Consider the following 16,965-nt stretch of genomic DNA (forward strand, 5'->3'; position numbering starts at 1 on the left):
GGGGGCGTGGTGCGGGCGGCCCTGCGCCCCAGCTCCGGCTCGCGCGCCGCCTCGGGAGGAGGTGGAGGGGGCGGGGGCTCCCGGCGGGCACCGAGCCGCGGCTCCAGGGACCCGGGGAGGGTGCGGCTTCCAGCACCATTGCTCCAGAGCCACTGCCCTCCCAGCACCGAGGAGCCCCGAGGTTTCCTCCCCGCTCTTTATTAGAGGTCCCCTGGGAGAGGGGCTGGCAGGTGGCTGGCTTTGCTCGGCCAGCCCTCAGACTGCCGGGGCCATGGAATCCCCCGTGAACTTAACCTCAGTGGGCTGGGCCCAAACGCCAGAGCTTGGGAAGGGGAGGACAGGTCTGAGTGCTGCCACGACCCCTCCACGCGTCCCCAGGCACGTGCCAGGACGCCCCAGGCCCCTGCCTGACCTCATGTTGTTCACCCGCCCACTTGACAGAGGCAGAGATGATGGGCTTTCCTCAGGCCCACTCTCTCCCTCTACCCCCTGCGGAAGGGCAAGGAGGGGGGATGGGAGGGAAGCGAGCCCCTTGGGTCCGGGAAGGACAGGATCCAGCATACCAACGTGGAGTAGGTGGGCAGCTGTTCACAGGTTCCTGCTCCTTCTTTGGTCACTTCTCAGTTGTTCTGTCTCTGCTTTTTCAGCCCATCCCTAGACAGATGGTATGCAGGGATTTTGCAAGCCCTTTGTTAAACAGCCATCATTAAAAATTGACTTACGTAAACCAGTGATTAAATACTGTATATTAAAAGCAAAGGTAATAAATACATAAAACTTGCCACTTCCTAATTATTTTACTGTTTCCTATACTCTTGAGGCTATTTACACCCACTCTATAGGTGTGGGGGGGGGTCTGTGACAAGGGCTACTGCACATCGCTTCCCACCTCCGAGCTTCCTGACGCCACGGTGAGAGCACGGACACCACAGAAACTTCCAAATAGGCCCAGGCAAGTCCCGATGGCTGTTTCCTTCAGCGTCTAGTGTCTAGAGTTAAGAAAATGATGGAGAAAATGTTAAGAGTGTCCATTAAATGGAAAAGTGGGTCTGGGGTGCATATAATGTCAGGTGTGCTGTGTTTGTAGCCAATACAATGTGAACAGCGGGGAAACTGAGGAACTACTGAGCCGTCACCCTGTCATCCACAAGGGAGTGACGTTCTGACATGCATCTTTGGTTTGTTCCACTTTCATCTTGCTGGTTCACATAAATGAAAATACGAACCAACATTCCTGCCGCAACTACACGCATCCATCAGTCGCAAGCACAGGTTGGCTGGAAATACACGCGTTTGGCAGAAATCAGTGAGAACTTTCTAAGAGAAGCGCTTGGCTGTATGGATTTTGCAACCATATTACACATTTTATTATTTGTAAATTTTGTTACATATCTTTATATCAGCCAAACCTTATATCTGTGTGTGTGTGTGTGTGTGTGTGTGTGTCTGTGTCTGTACACACATTCGCTCCTCTTTCCCCAGTTGGTTGATAAACATTTGGCTGGATGGTTAAGACTGGCTTGATGCTCCCAGGGTTTGTCCTATGCGCTCTCGTTTTCTCAGTTTGGTGTTCTACCCAGGGTGAGCCCTGCTTGTCCCAGAGATGATCCCACATCTCTTTCCAGGCACACCTCACCCCTGAGCTAGGGACATGAATACCAGCTGTCAGTTGGCTCTTTCCCAGGCCAGTGCAGAGGGTGAGGGCCTGGAGCTCAGGAGGGCATGATCTGGGACCCGCTCAGCAGCAGGACCCTGTGGTGCTGTCCAGGGGCGATCATTGCCTGGGGTTGGATGTGCCTGTGAGGGAGGTGTCAGAGTTGGAACTGGCTGATGAAGTCATGGGTAGGAGATGGGGAAGAGGGAAGGGAATATTGACATCGCCTTGACGTAAGGGGACAGATAGGACAAGATGGAGAACATAAAGAGGCTTCGGGGGGGGGGGGGGGGGGGATGGTGACCTGCATTGAGCTGGAGGCATCTTTGCGACATCCAAGCTGGAAACACAGGTAAGGTCTGGAGGTTCCAAGGAGAGGCTGGGGCTGGAGATGTCTGGAACCTTCTGGGAACAGATTGTAATTAAAATTGTGGATGTGTATGAGCTTGTCTGGGGTGAGAGGAGGGAGTGATAAGAGGGCTGGGTGCACCTCAAATTGAGCCATGCAGAGAGGACCCAGTCCACAAAGGGATGGGTGTGGCTAATGCGGAGGTGGGGGGGGGATGGTTCAAAAGGTCACCTGGGGTGAATGAAGGCCCTGAGAGGAGCCAGGAGGGCTGGGTTGTCTGAGGCAGGCAGCTACAGCCAAACCCCAGCGCCAACCCCAGTGTGTGTGACCTGGGATGAGAACAGCTGGTGAAGATAAAGGGGGGAGGTGCAGATGCCAGACACATTCCCAGCCCAGGATGTGACCTATAACATGTGGGATGCGGAGAGAGGAAGGGCCAAGCCTGCACCACGGGCTTCTGGTTTTTTTGATCGTAGGACAGCTTGCCCTTGGATGAGCCAGGGGAGCCAGAGGGGTGGGGGTGGGGGCGGCCTGCAGAGATGTTGAGGCCTAAAGGCCCAGGCAGAAGGATTCCACAGCAGGTGTGACTTCAAGCCTCAAGCTCGGGAGTGGTCAACACTCGGCTAGCCCTGGGGGTGCGTGGAAGGGGAAGCCTCTAGGACCTAGCACCTTAGCTTTTTAAAAATTTTATTTACTTTCAATTAATTAACATATAATGTATTAGTTTCCCAGGTAGAGTTTAGTGATTCATCAGCTGCATACAACACCCAGTGCTCATTACATCACGTGCCCTCCTTAATGCCCATCACCCAGTTACCCCAGCTCCCCACCCCCTCCTCTCCAGCAACCCTGTTTGTTTCCTATAGTTCAGAGTCTCTTATGGTGTGTCTCCCTCTCTCATTTTGTCGTTTTATTTTTCCCTACCTTCCTCTCTGCTATTTTCTTAAATTCCACATATAAGTGAAACCATATACTTGTCCTTCTCTGACTTATTTCACTCAGCATAATACGCTCTAGCTCCATCCATGTCATTGCAAATGGCAAGATTTCATTTTTTTTTTATAAAGATTTTATTTATTTATTCGACAGAGATAGAGACAGCCAGCGAGAGAGGGAACACAAGCAGGGGGAGTGGGAGAGGAAGAAGCAGGCTCATAGCGGAGGAGCCTGATGTGGGGCTCGATCCCATACCGCCGGGATCACGCCCTGAGCCGAAGGCAGACGCTTAACCGCTGTGCCACCCAGGCGCCCCAAGATTTCATTTTTTAAAAAGATTTTGTCTCAGAGAGCGCAAGAGAGCACACAAGCAGGGGGAGCAGCAGGCAGAGGAAGAAGAAGGAGGCTCCCTGCTGAGCAAGAAGCCTGATGTGGGGCTTGATCCCAGGACCCTGGGATCATGACTTGAGCCGAAGGCAGACGCTTAACCGAATGAGCCACCCAGGTATCCCAAGATTTCATTTTTTGATGGGGGAGTAATATTCCACACCTTACCCTTCAATGAGTCTGTGGAAGGAATGAGTGAATGAATGAGGGGCTGGCAGGTGTGAGCACTAAAGAGATGTTCCAGAGGGCAGAGATTTGCGGGCTAAGTTCAAGGAGTAACAGGCCAGGTGTCAACTCCTGCCAGGGCCGCGCAGGAGGAAGGCGCGAGGAGGCCGCTGCTCAGTTGGGCCCAAGCGCGGTGGATGGCAGCTCCCGCTGAGCGGTCACGGGCCAGATTGCAGAGCTCCGGAAGGGACAGGCGAGGGGGCAGGAAGGGACTCTTACAGTTTGGTGAGGGAGGAAGAAGACACTGAGGGAGCTGCTAGACAGAGAACCAGTTGAAGAAAGATCTTGCCGCGTGTAGGTATGTCTATGCCGACCTCCCTCCCTCCATCTGAGTTCAGCATCCAAAATGAGGTCCCGGAGATCTAAATTCCAGATCGGGCCCTTCCTAGATGAGGAAAAACCCAAAGGACCAGCAGAGCTGAGCTTCTGTCACAAGCTGATCCCACACCAAAATGGGATCCAGCTCTTACTAGCCAAAAATAAACTCGAGTCTGGGAAAAAGCTGTTGTAGAGTGAGCACGGAGACCTTGCTCTTCTGTGTTCTCTGACCTGGGGGCAAAGGCTCTTTGAGGTGAAGCAGGGCGCCCTGAGACCTTCCCGATGGCTGGTCCAATGCCACCAGCACTGTCCAGTGAGAAAAACCACGACAAGGTTCTCTGCCGTTTCACTTTATTACCATCCTGTCCTTGTGTTCCAGAACGAACGGCTATTTAATCCACAACCCAAAGCACTCTTACAACTGATCTTGTTAACAGTCCCATTTTTTTCTCAGTATATTAAATCCAAAGAAAAAAATCCTTAAAAAAAATAATCACCAGGTTTAGTACATCCCAGAAAGAGCACCTTTGCTAAACAGAAAACAAAACGTTGTCAGGAATCTGACTGAATACACCAAGCAGCAGGTCAGACTCCTGACAGGAAAGAAAGACTCCCAAAGGAACATAAATAGATCCCCCTCAAAGTACATATATTTCACAGGCGTGTGTACATATATATTAAATGAAATTTGGTTTCTACCACAAGAAGTTATTCAGAAGGAATTAATCAAATCTCATCTGAGATCAGGGGCGTGGAGAGGCTGCAGCCCACTCCTGCACGCACTCCCCCTCTGTGCACGACGTATCCTTGCTGGGAGGGGGCCGAGGCAGGCGCCTCTCTCTGGCCCAGCCCCCAGACCCAGCACACCCAGTGTTTGTAGAAGAGTGAGCCAGGGAAGGCGGGTCTCCACGTGGTCCCCAGAGCCCACCCTGCAGAGCTCAGGAGCCGGCTGCCGGCAGGTGGCCAAAGCCCAAGGCCACCAGCCACCTGCCTGGAAGGCGACCTTGGCCCTGGGGTAAAAGGGAATTGCTTGGGACCCCAGGAACAACGTGGCCACACTCCTGGTTTTCAGCAGCGATCCTAATTGTGGGGTCTACCCAAGGTCCTCAAGCTCTTTGTAGTTTGGCCAGTCTGGACTTCTCCAAGGATCACATGGCTTTTAGGAAGAGGGCATGGAGTTTCCAGAGCCACTAGGGCTTGGCCACGTGAACCTGTGTCTGCACACACACACACACACACACACATACACACACGCATGCTTTAAGAGAGGTCAACAAGTTGCAAATGAGTGTTCTGCTGGGACGTATTCAAATAGTGTCGTGTCTGTAGTCAGTTTTGTCACTGTATTCTGAGTGTCCCCATGCGGAAGTGGATTTGTCCAAAAGATACCCGTTGCTGGAGGCTACAGATTCATAAGACACACACACACACACACACACACCTGGGAGTGTAATCCTCTTAGGGCTTGGCACAGTGTTTTAACAGAACAAGCAGGAGAGATGCCCAGGAACCCTGTCCGCATTCTAAAACCCTTTCCCGGCACCACAGGCAGACAGAAGAAAAGGCCATCGTAACTAGAAGGTTCAGGAGCTGCTGGTCCAGATGAGTCACACACAGCCGTACTCATACCACACCGTCTGCTGGTCCCCACCGGGCTCGGGGGACGCCGGCGTGCTCTTCAAGCTGCTTCCTCGGCTCAAGTCCTCTGGGGGCCGGCTGGCGTGTGAAGCCAAGTCAGGAGACCTACCCGGGCTCTTGGCAGGGAGCCCCTCACTGTGGCCTTGCCTTGGGACCCCATCACCCTCTGAGAGGCTGAGCGGCCCCCGCACAGGGGCGATGGTGGCCACCTCCGTCATATGGGGGGGCGTCTGGGGCTTGGTCCTGGTGGCCGGGGCCGCAGCCGGTGGGAAGTGCTGGGTCTGGGAGCTGCTGCAGGGACCGCCACCACCCCCAGTGGCGATGGCTGGGGCTGTGGCGGACTGCTGCAGGGGGACCAGCCTCTCCTCCTTTGGGGGAGCCAGGGAGAAGCGCCTCGTGTCCGGGGGCCGGCTGCGGGGGGCTGGGCTCTGACCAGAGCCTCCAGTCTTTCCCACAAGTGGGGTCCGCTCCCGGGCCAGGCTGTGGGAGCTGGGGGGTGTGGGGCTTTGCACAACATGGCTGCCTGTTTCTCTGCCCCCTGAGCTGTCAGGACCCCCCAGCTTCTGAGGGGCTTCCTGTTTGCAAGCCTCCGGCCCGCTGGCCCGGAGAAGGTCGGCAGAAGCGAGGCTGAAGGCCCGGCTCAGGGACGCACTCCGGCTGGCAGGCGTGTGGGACGTCGGGGGCGTCGCGGCCTGCCGGGGTCTGCCCAGAGACAGGCTCTGGGGAGGCTGGACCTGTCTCGGGGGGGCACCGGGCAGGGCCTCGGCCTCAGCGGGTCTGAAGTTTGGCTTCACATACTGCCCGGGCTTCAGCAGCTTCCCCTCGGAGGTGTTGACGGCCATCTTGATGGTAGGGGCCACGAAGCTGGTGGGCATCTTGGCCCCCTCTTTCCTGGTAGGTGGTCCTGGCTGGCCTCCAACGGCTGGGAGATCGCTGGCCTTTCTGAAGTAGTCACTTAGCAGGTCATCCCGGCAACTGGGAGTGTCCTACAGGGAAGAGAGGAAGAAGTGAGAGGTGGGCACGAGGGCCAGGCTGGTGCTGGGACAGCCCTCCACCCCCCAACCCCCAGGACGTCCCCAGGGCAGTGCAGGTGGCCAGGACTGAGGTTTCCTGCTCCTGCTCAGCTTCTTCGAGGTATAATGCTGCCCCACCACACACACTGCCCCCGCTCAGCACTGGGGGACAATACACGGATCACCAGGGAGAGAACCCCAGACACCACTCTGGCAGCCCCCTAACTTTACCAACAAGAAAACACATCAGAGAGGAGAAGGACTTCCCGCAAAGCTCATGCACGCTGTGGAAAGGTCGGGGCTGAAAGCCTGACCACAGCCAACTGTTCCCATCTGTTCCTGTTCTCCTGGCAGGGCAGCAGGAGGAAGCTCATGGGTAGCACGGTACCTCGTTTTCCCAGTCAGTCCACCATGCTCAGACACACTGCAAGGGCTCTGTCTGGGGCCACAGAGGAAGGGGAACAAGAGCAGCTCCTAAAAAGCCAGAAGCCTCACCGCTGCTCAGGCCACTGCCACATGTGAGAGGCAGGCACAGTGGGGATGGGTGGGGGCCACCGAGGCAGACTGCCCGGGGTGGGGCAGTGAGGTTGCCTGGGGGGAACGGAGTGCATGGGATGGCCCAACCCCCAGCCTGCTTCCCTTCAAGGCACCGTCGCCCCAGCTGGGCTTCCCCTGGCCCATGAATGTGTCCTCTGCTCCTCCCTGCAGGCCCACAGAGCCACCAGAGGCCAAGGTCTGTGCGCTGCTCGGTAACTTCAGCCTTCTGTCAGGACCTCACAGCCTGGACGAGCCAAGCGGAGGCTCCTCCTCAGGCTGATGGACCCAGCAAAACCGGGAGAGGGAGTACATTCACGTGGCAGGTGGGGGTGGGGGGCAGCAGAGCTCAGAAACCGTCTGCACCTGCCAACAGCTCCTGGCCTATGGAAACATCTGGATGCTCCACCTGACAGACACACACTCTGCTATTTGATGCTCGTTTGAAGCCAGAGATTTTGGTGGAGGCTGTGGTAAGACCTTCCGTTGTTAACACGGATAGGAACCACTTCTCGAGTGCTCCCTGTGCGCCAGGCACTGTGCTAAGAACCGCAGGTGTCATCACCAAGAAACCAAAACCTCCCTTCATTTTCAGAGCGACCCTGCGAGGTTAAGGTTGGACTAAAACAATCTTCAATAGGGAAGGAAGCTGAAGCCACAGGGGTTCCACAGGCCCCGCATCGGGAGAGCAGACTGAGGAGAAGGCCTGCTGCTGTCTGACTCCGGCGGCCTGCACCACCTGGCTCCCTGGGGCACATTTTTAATTCTCGGATACACACCATCTGGGGGCCGCTGTCTCTGGCCACCCAGGGAGCCCATTTTCAGACACCCCCTTCCCTGCATCATCAATACTCAGGGAGAGCAGGCACGGGTGGGGCACGATGTTATTTCTCTGGGGGCTGGACAGGGGAGGGTGGGAGGGGTCAGGGGCATGGGGTTGGCAAGAGGTATGCATCCTGGGTGGGTGGAGAGGGAAGTGTGGCTCTCCAGGGCCACACGTCAGCTCCCAACACGAACTGCCGCCGTGAGATTATTTTGGGCTTGTTTAGGCTGAAAAGGGACAGGTGAGGTTATGGAAAGTGAGTGAGGAACAGTGACTACAAGGGACAGGTCTGAGCTGAGAAGGGAGGGGCCCCATCCTTGTGCAGGACACCACCCCTACCCCCGAAATCTGCAAAGGGAGAGGAAACTGACAGGTATATAATCAGAAAAGGGTAGAGAAGGAAAGCCTCCCCATTGCTTTCTGGACTGTTCTCATTTATCCCACCTGATCGGGGCTTCTCAGTGTGGGATGCCTGGACACACGCTGATGGCCAGACCATCAGCTGGGAAGCCAGTACGGATGCAGATTCTCAGGGAGCCCCACGTCAGACCCACGGAGCCCGAAACTCCAGAGGGCAGCCTGTGTCCTGGCAAGGCCGAGGTGAGTGTGGGAACCACCGAGCAGACCATAAACTTCCTGAAAGCAGCAGGGCTTCTGTCTGGTTTCTCCAACTCCCAGGACATAAAGTAAGTGCTTGCCAGATGGAAATATAAATGGAGGGAGGGCAGGGACCACGTTTTCCATTTCCTTTCAGGGCCAATCACCGGACTCCGCACTAGCAAGTATGCCAGAAAAACTTGCCATTTGCTGGTTTGTTTTTTGAGAGCAGACACTAGGCATATTGTGTAACACATAGTAGGTGCTCCGTAAATATCCACTGAACAAGACCGTGTGGACCACCATGGCCTACTAATGCGGGTCACAGAGCTTACCGTGCGGCTAAGTTCAACTGTTTAAGGAGAATGAGACAAAATCCTGGAAGCATTAAAAATCCTTGAAAGATCTCAACTGCAAGACAGCATATTCACGTGTCCAGTAACTCAACTGCTCACACGACTGCAGTCAGCCAGAGTGTACAAGAGACACACCTGTAGCTTCAGAAAAGCTGGCCTGAGACCCTGGAAAGGGGACAGAGGAGGGGACCCTCGTGCTGGGGACGTCTGGGGGTGAGAGCTGCAGAACACAGGTCAGGAAACTCCAGCTGTGGTTTAATCTCAGTTTGCCACAAGTCCTTGCACGGCCTATGAGCTAAGAATAGTTTTTACATTTTTAAATGATGCAAAAAATTTTTAAAAAAGAACAACCTTCCATGACACGTAAAAATTATACGACGTTCAAATGCCAACATCCGTGAATACAGGTTCGTGGGCCCACAGCCACGCCCGTTCACTGACAGATGCGCTCGGTCTGTGTCCTCACTGAAACGGCAGAGCTGAGAGGTGGACTAGAGACTGTGTGGCCCAGAATGCCTGAGACACTTACTATCCAGCTTTACAGAAAGTTTGCCGACCTCTGCTGGTGAAGACTCGGGGAGACTGGGTGTTCTGGGCTCTGCCACAAAAGCTACTGTGAGACCCTCCCCCTGCCCAGTTGGGGGCTGGCCCTTTCCTGAGAGAAGCTCCCAGGGGTGGGCACATCCCATCCCTTCCGTCCATGCTGGCGACAAGTTCCTGCCCGCTCACTCCACAGATGGAGCGAACAGCCCGAGGTCTGGCTGGCGGCCAGCGCTCTGTGGCTTGCTGGCTGGTGGGCCTCCTCCCCCACCCAAGCCAGCTCTACACCCGGGCCACGGCACCCCCGCCCCAACCCCTTCTGTGACCTCGCTGCCATGGTCTCTGTCCCTTGTTCCAGAACAGGGAGAGGGCGGGGGAAAGGAGGCACGCTGTGTCCCTGGCCCGGGCCACTCACGGGGGTCGGCGAGCTCCGGTTGCTCTCCTCCAGAAACTCTTCCAGGGTGACCATCTCACTGCTTGGGGAGGCAGAGCAGGGCCGCCCCCCCACATGGGGCTGGGCGGCACCTCTCTTCTGGACGCCGTCCTGGGGGAGAGGCCCGTTCCGGGGTGGGGGATACTCATGGCGGCTGAGGGCGCTGCGTCCCAGGGCGCTGGCATCCCGTGGCAGAGTGGCCGTGTCCCTGCTGGGGATCAGGTCTTCGCTGCTGAAGCTCTCAGACCTGCCGTGGAGCTGGTCGGAGGAACCTGGGGGGCGGGGCGGGCAGTACAGAGGAACACACCTGAGTCTCCCTCCCCGTCTGGCCGGCCTCCAGGGAGGGGGCTCTGTGCTGCCTTGGGTTCACCAAAAACAGAGAACTTCTCCTAGGCTGGGATTTTGATGTTAAGAACATCTTAGAAAGGGGCACCTGGGTGGCTCAGGCGGGTAAGCATCTGACTCTTGACCTCAGTCTCAGTTCAGGTCTTGATCTCAGGGTCGTGAGTTCAAGCCCCCGGGGCCTCTACCCAGTGTGGAACTTACTTTAAAAAAAAAAAAAAATTTTTTTTTTCTGGACAGCTTCAGAATTTTAGTCTGGCATTATTTTTATTTAAATTCAATTAACATATAGTATATTATTAGTTTCAGAGGTAGAGTTCAGTGATTCATCAGTTGTATATAACATCAGTGCTCATTTCATCGAGTGCCCTCCTTAATGCCCATCACTCAGTCACTCCATTCCCCTACCTCCTTCCCCTCCAACAACCCTCAGTTTTTTTCCTATGGTTAAGAGTCTCTAATGTTTTGTCTCCCTGTCTGATTTCATCTTGTTTTATTTTTCCCTTCCTTCCCCTACGCCGTTTTGTTTCTTAAATTCCACGAGTGAAATCATATGGTAACTGTCTTTCTCTGATTGACTTATCTTACTTAGCGTAATACACTCTAGTTCCATCCACATTGTTGCAAATGGCAAGATTTCGTTCTTTTTGATGGCTGAGTAATATTCCATTGCATGTATGTATATATACATCTGGACTCTTTCCACACTTTAGCGATTGTGGACATTGCTGCTATAAACACTGGGGTGAATGTGCCCCTTCGGATCATTACATTTGTATCTTAGGAGTAAATACCTAGTAGTGCAATTGCTAGGTCATAGGGTAGCTCTATTTTCAACTTTCTGAGGAACATCCATACTGTTTTCCAGAGTGGCTGCACCAGCTTGCACTCCCACCAAGTATAAGAGGGTTCCCCTTTTTCAGTGTGGCATTTGAAAACAAAATAACTTGAGATAAAAGTGGAAAGCTTCCGGTGAAGTTTAAATTATTATTTAATATTAATTGCTATAAGGCAGCACACATATCTGGTGTCATCCATTCATTTATTGAGGGTTTATCTACTGCCTGTTACGTGCTAGGGTTCTTCCGGGGGCTGGTCATGAGCAGGCTAAAAGAAAAAAAATCTTTGAAAAGTTTCTAGTCTTGGGACGACGTACACATTCTTTTCAAATGCACAGAAATGCTTGCTGAGACAGATGATATTGTGCGCTATAAAATAAAGTTAAAAAATGTAAAAGGATCAAAGTCGTCCGACTGTGCTCTCTGGCCACCACAGGCTGTTGGTAATAATCACTACCCCCGTTTTACAGATGATGTAGCTTGGATTCGGAGCAAGGATGGTGTGCCCGGGTGCCCTGGGCTGGTCTCTGGGGGTAAAGGGATTCACTCAGACGCCCAGGCCTGTGCCTGAAACCGCATGACACGGACCATACATGCAAATGCGGGTGCAGCGGAGAATCCTGTGTTAGCGCCTGAACTACGAAAATAACATGAGCCCAGAACCAAAGACCCAAATACAATGAAAAGTGCATGGAAGCCGAGGCTGACCTACCTTTCAGGTTAAGAGGCGAGCTGTCACTGGACGCATTCCGACTGCTCTCCAAGCTGTCTGGCCGGGACACTGAAAGGAAGGGACACTCAGCCTAAACGGCCAGGGGGCACGTATGCCCCATACTGAACCGTCTAGTCCGAGAAAAGCTGCGTAACAAAGCCGCTCTATGCCAAAGTTAAGGCAGATACCCTCAGGAAGGATGGACTTTGGGGTTCTCTGTATTCTCCCATCAGGAGATCTAGCTTCGCCAACTTGGGTGCGAGGCATGGCATCCAGCAGGCCATCCAGAAACGACAACTAGCATGTTTTTATTAGGTCTAGGGCTAAAAGAAATCTCACACCGAACTCTAGTACAACAAGCAGACTGAAAAGAAGGGCGGCTTGGGGTAAGCCAACAGGTGAGGTGGGAGTGCCCACTCCTATGACTACACAGAGCTTTCTGGAACCTGTGTGAGACCTGGTGAGAGTGGGAGCTGAGAAACAGCGGGGAAACACGTGCATATGCGTACAAGGGGGTGTGTGCCTCTGCACAGGCCACCATGACCCCCCATTATCCACAGGAGCCAGTGCTGGGACCTGGAGGAGGAGAGGGAGAGCTCGCTTTCCTGGTTGTTTGCGGTCCGTCAGCAACTTGCTTCCCTGGTCTCAAATTTACATCTACCTCCAAGGGAAAAATCAACTGTACGGTGACAAGGGCTGGATAAACCAGCCCTCGAGGCTGCTGCCGGTGCTGCCGGTGCTGCCAGTGCTGCCGGAGGAGGCGTGTGGCAGCTCTCAGGTCGCAGGGGGAGCCCAGGGGCAGGAGGGGCGGCTCTACCCCGCAAAGGGCAGCTGCCCCTTCAAGGCCTGCAGGCCTGCTTCTCCTGGTCCCCTCTTCCAGGAGCCCTGCCAGCCAGCCCCGCACCAGCGTCTGTCCTGCTGGGCCAGGAACCCCTGGGGGTCAGGAGCTGCACTTCGGTCTTCCCTGCATCCCCCTCCCCGAGCAGCTGGTGTGGAGTCGAGCCGCCCCGAGAACTGGAGACCCGCTAGGAGGCGCTCCGCTTACCACGCCCCCGGGGACACTTTCCTTTTCATTGGGTCTATAGGGCGCCTGGTTCCCAAGTGCTGGTGCGCTCTGCAAATAACAGGCATCTGGAAAACTCTTATTAGCAAATGGGGTTTGGGAAGGAGCCAAAAAATACTTGGTTTTTGCGAGAAGTGTAAAAGCAGAGTAAGTCCCCTCTTTGAGAAGGGAAAAATGGACATAAAAAATGCACATCTCTCTTTAAAAAGGAATTTTAAGTGTTATTAAAAGAAAATGGTGATATAAATCAACAGGACCCAAACCCCCTTCTTTTTTTTTTTTTTTTAAGATTTTATTTATTTATTTGACAGAGAGAGAGACAGCCAGCGAGAGAGGGAACACAAGCAGGGGAGTGGGAGAGGAAGAAGCAGGCTCTTAGTGGAGGAGCCTGATGTGGGGCTCGATCCCAGAACGCTGGGATCATGCCCTGAGCCAAAGGCAGACGCTTAACGCCCCTACCCCCTTTTAAAGACTTTATTAGAGAGAGAAGAGAGCATGGTGGGGATGGGGGGGGAGGGAATCTGAAGGAGAAGCAGACTCCCCGCTGAGCAGGGAGCCCGATGGAAGGCTCGATTCCAGGATTCTGGGATCATGACCTGAGCCAAAGGCAGACCCTTAACTGACCCATCCAGGTGCCTCCTAGCCCCCAAAGCACTTTTGTTTATGCAGGTACCACCCTGAAGACTGCTTTTCCTTCTTATTCCTGATAAGAAAAGTTCGAGGAATCAGAGTATTCAAGAGTACTCAGGAAGAAAACCCCTAGGTGGTCAGCGGTTGCAGCATCGACCTGGCTCCCTGGCCAACTTAATAAAGCCCCACGGCCAATGCCCCCAGGTGTGTTCCCCTCCCCTCGGTGCGAAGACACAAGGGCGCGTGCGTTAAACTGTTCTGCCACAGAGCCTGTATTTTCTCATGCGGAGTGCCGGTGTCTGAATCCGTATGAATATCAGCATCATAGAACGTTTAAGACAATGACTGGACTCTTGATTTCGGCTTAGGTCGTGATCCTAGGGTCGTGAGATCGAGCCCCCATCGGGCTCCTTATCAGTAGGGAGGCTGCTTGCAATTTTCTCTCCCTCTCCCTCTGCACCCCTGCCCCACTCATGCTCTCACTAAAACAAATCTTTAAAAAAAAAAAAAAAAAAAAAAACAAAAAAAAAGGCCTACATTCGTACCTATTTTTGCTAACCAAAAGAAATGTGAAGATTTTCACTTCCACAAAAAAAGGCAAGAGGAGAAAATGNAAGAATTATTTTCCCACCCTTCTAGGATTATTATAAAAACCCAAAGCAGCTTTTAATTTTTGCGAAGGCTGGTTATATTCACTGTTTCCCTTCTGCAGAAACTTACAATATATCTTAAGTCAAATGCCCGAGTGCTTCTAACAATTTCTAAGACCACACACAGCTACTCCAGTCAACTAAAATCCAAGTGAGGACAGTGAGAGGCCTCCCTGCAATCAGGGCGCCTGGTAGGGGTCAGCAGAATGTCCTGGCAAACCTGAGGGAGCACTTTCAAGCAAGGGGAGTTGGAGCCTATAGAAGTGAGATACTCTGGAGGTGGTGACTTTCCTGTCATGGGAGGTATGGAAGCAGAAGTCACATGCCCAGACCCCCGGCGGGGCGTGAAGGAGCCTGGAGGAACCGAGGCCCCTCCCCATTCCCACTTCAACACAACGTCACATCTCCTTGTTTCCCACATGGGACTGAGCTCGAAGGAAAAATACTGATGATGAAAACCAGTCTGAGACGCCAGGCCCAAGGACATGAGGCACTGAGCACTCACCGTACTGCCTGTGGTTGAACTCCAGCTCCAGGGACGGGTCACAGAGGCTGTCATCTGAATTATAGCCTATGGAGGAAGTAAGGTCATTGGTTATTAAGATAGGGTTTTCTGGAACACTCTGAACAACTACGGACTTTTATTTAGGAAAAGTATATTTTTATTTGTCCTTCGACATGACAATCCTACTTCCAGGAAACAACTCTGGGGGTGGGGTGGTTGAAAAGATCATGATGTGGCCATTTTCCTTAATATGCGGCTATACAAAGACTAAGAAAGATCCCCATGATCTATGCCCAGGTGGAAAAAAATTTATGTGGGTTTTTTTTTTTTTTTAAAGTAGGCTCCATGCCCAGCGTGGAACCCAACATGGGACGTGAACTATTGACCCTGAGATCAAGACCTGAGCTGAGATCAAGAGTCAGATGCTTAACCAGCTGAATCACCCAAGCGCTCCATCTTGGTTTATTTTTGCAGAAAGAAACACCGGGATTATAAACAAGGAGCTAAGAAAAAAGGGTATCCAGAGGGTGGTTTGGGAACGAAGTTGGGTGGGGGGGACAGAGGGGAGGGGGCCTAGAGCACGGAGTACAGCTTTTCACATAATTTTTTTTTTTTAAGATTTTATTTATTTATGTGACAGACACAGCCAGCGAGAGAGGGAACACAGGCAGGGGGAGTGGGAGAGGAAGAAGCAGGCTCCCAGCAGAGGAGCCTGATGTGGGGCTCGATCCCAGAATGCCGGGATCATGCCTTGAGCCGAAGGCAGATGCTTAACCGCTGTGCCACCAGGCGCCCCTAATTCAGGTTTTTGAATCTAAAATTTTACACATTAAAACACACAGGGTTTAATTTACAAAGAGAAAAGTGTAAAATTAAAAACAGGAACGAACTTTAATTGGTCAAGTTAACGTTTTCACACAGAGAGAAACACTGATCTGCAGTGAATTTTGAGTGTAAAACTCTGTGAGAGTGTCCTTAGCGAAATGCAATCTAAGGACTAAAAGATACGAAGAAAATGTTGCTTGCTGAATTTATGGTGACTGGTAGCACTAGTAGGATTACTTTTTAAACCATTATTGCATATTTTGGGGTAAAAAATGTTTCAGGAGACAAGCGTTCTGTAAAGAAAAGGACACGCAAATATGAAATCCCTGTGATGTTAAATCTGAATTGGAAATATTGACACAAACCAGTAATATGTATGTCTTATCTTCCTTTACTGAAAGGGCCTAGAAGCAATGGCAACTCCATAGGCCCGGATCCTGTTTATTAAATTCTGCTCTAAGAGAAACCAGATTGACTTAAAGAAATGGCGGATTCTAAGGGGGCTTCTTTCTATTTGAAGCTGGCTATGTGCCCACTGGCCATGAACACCGGAGTGTGAGAACAGGCTGCCAGGGAATTGTGTGGCTGCGGCTGGGTCTGCAGCAGCGACCGATCTTCCCTCGGGCTCTGCAGGTGGAGGAACGGCCAGAGGTGTTTCCAGGCTCGGGTTTAGGAACGGGATCTAGCCTGACATGGCCCATGGGTTAGTCTGAAGGGCTGGACCTTGAGCCACACAAGCCGCTAAGTCCGAGGGGAGATGGAGAACCCAGCCCCCTCCCCGAGATCAGGCAGGGCTTCTGCACCCCAAGCCCAGGGAGAAGGGGGTGGTGGAGGGGGACACTGCTGACTGCCGACAACGGGCTCAGAGCATGCCTGTCCCAGCCAGAACGCGGCACCGTTCCCAACCTCCAGCAGAGAGTGACTCTGCTTCCAGGGTCCAGCCAGGAGTGGAGAAGGACTGCCTGGCCGCCCTGTGCTCGCTCCGCTTCTCTTCCCAGAGCTGTTTATGACTTGTGAACAAGGTCGTGAGGCTAACCCAGGTGCGCCTGGAGGGCGGGGACCCTGTGGGCTCTGCCTGTCAAACCAAGGTTCTGCACAGCCAGGTTTCAAGAATCGAGTGGGTGGTGTTCTGATGAAACAAAACCACCCTTCCCAGTTCTCTCCGATTCCCAACACCCAAGAGGCAGCCCCCCTTCTGGCTCTCCCAGCTGTTGCTTCGTTTCTAAGTTACAAGCAGAATGTCTTTTTTATTTTTCGGCTTTATCTTCCTTTCTGTTTGCGTTTTTTAGATTTCCAAGTGCCTCTCCCTTAACTGCTCTCTTTTACAGCATCCTGTCCCTGTTTCGTAGGTATAACCACCTCACCTATCCCAGACTACCTCAACGACACACACTTCAAAGTTGTCACCTCTATGCTTAACATCTGTTTAACTCTGTGGCCCCCCACTGGTTTGGGTCACTGCTGTCGGATGCCCGGCGATCCCTGAACTTCCAGAGGCTTCATTTGACAAGATCTGACTGAGCTGTCTTGTGGGGAATTTCTCGAGCTTATCAGATGGCTTGAAGAACATTTTAATCTCACATGTAAAGGTGTGAC

The 16,965-nt window shown here is 53.0% G+C and overlaps 1 protein-coding gene across 4 annotated transcripts in view; it reads right to left on the minus strand.

Moving 5' to 3' along the window:
* Positions 1-4,203: 4,203 nt before the first annotated feature.
* Positions 4,204-16,965, minus strand: part of CCDC88C (coiled-coil domain containing 88C) — a 133,709-nt gene continuing 120,947 nt past the window's right edge. For 3 of the 4 annotated variants that reach the window (XM_002920785.4, XM_034642969.1, XM_034642971.1), the window contains 4 exons: positions 14,545-14,610; positions 11,697-11,765; positions 9,786-10,075; positions 4,204-6,493 (listed from right to left, as the gene is read on the minus strand). In XM_002920785.4, the coding sequence (XP_002920831.2) occupies positions 5,477-6,493; positions 9,786-10,075; positions 11,697-11,765; positions 14,545-14,610 (1,442 nt within the window). In that variant the 3' untranslated portion in view covers positions 4,204-5,476. Of the gene's footprint in view, positions 6,494-8,965; positions 9,126-9,785; positions 10,076-11,696; positions 11,766-14,544; positions 14,611-16,965 lie in introns of all 4 variants that reach the window. The other variant, XM_034642970.1, reaches the window with a different exon arrangement.

This window comes from Ailuropoda melanoleuca, chromosome 14, assembly GCF_002007445.2.
Source record: "Ailuropoda melanoleuca isolate Jingjing chromosome 14, ASM200744v2, whole genome shotgun sequence".
Taxonomy (NCBI): domain Eukaryota; kingdom Metazoa; phylum Chordata; class Mammalia; order Carnivora; family Ursidae; genus Ailuropoda; species Ailuropoda melanoleuca.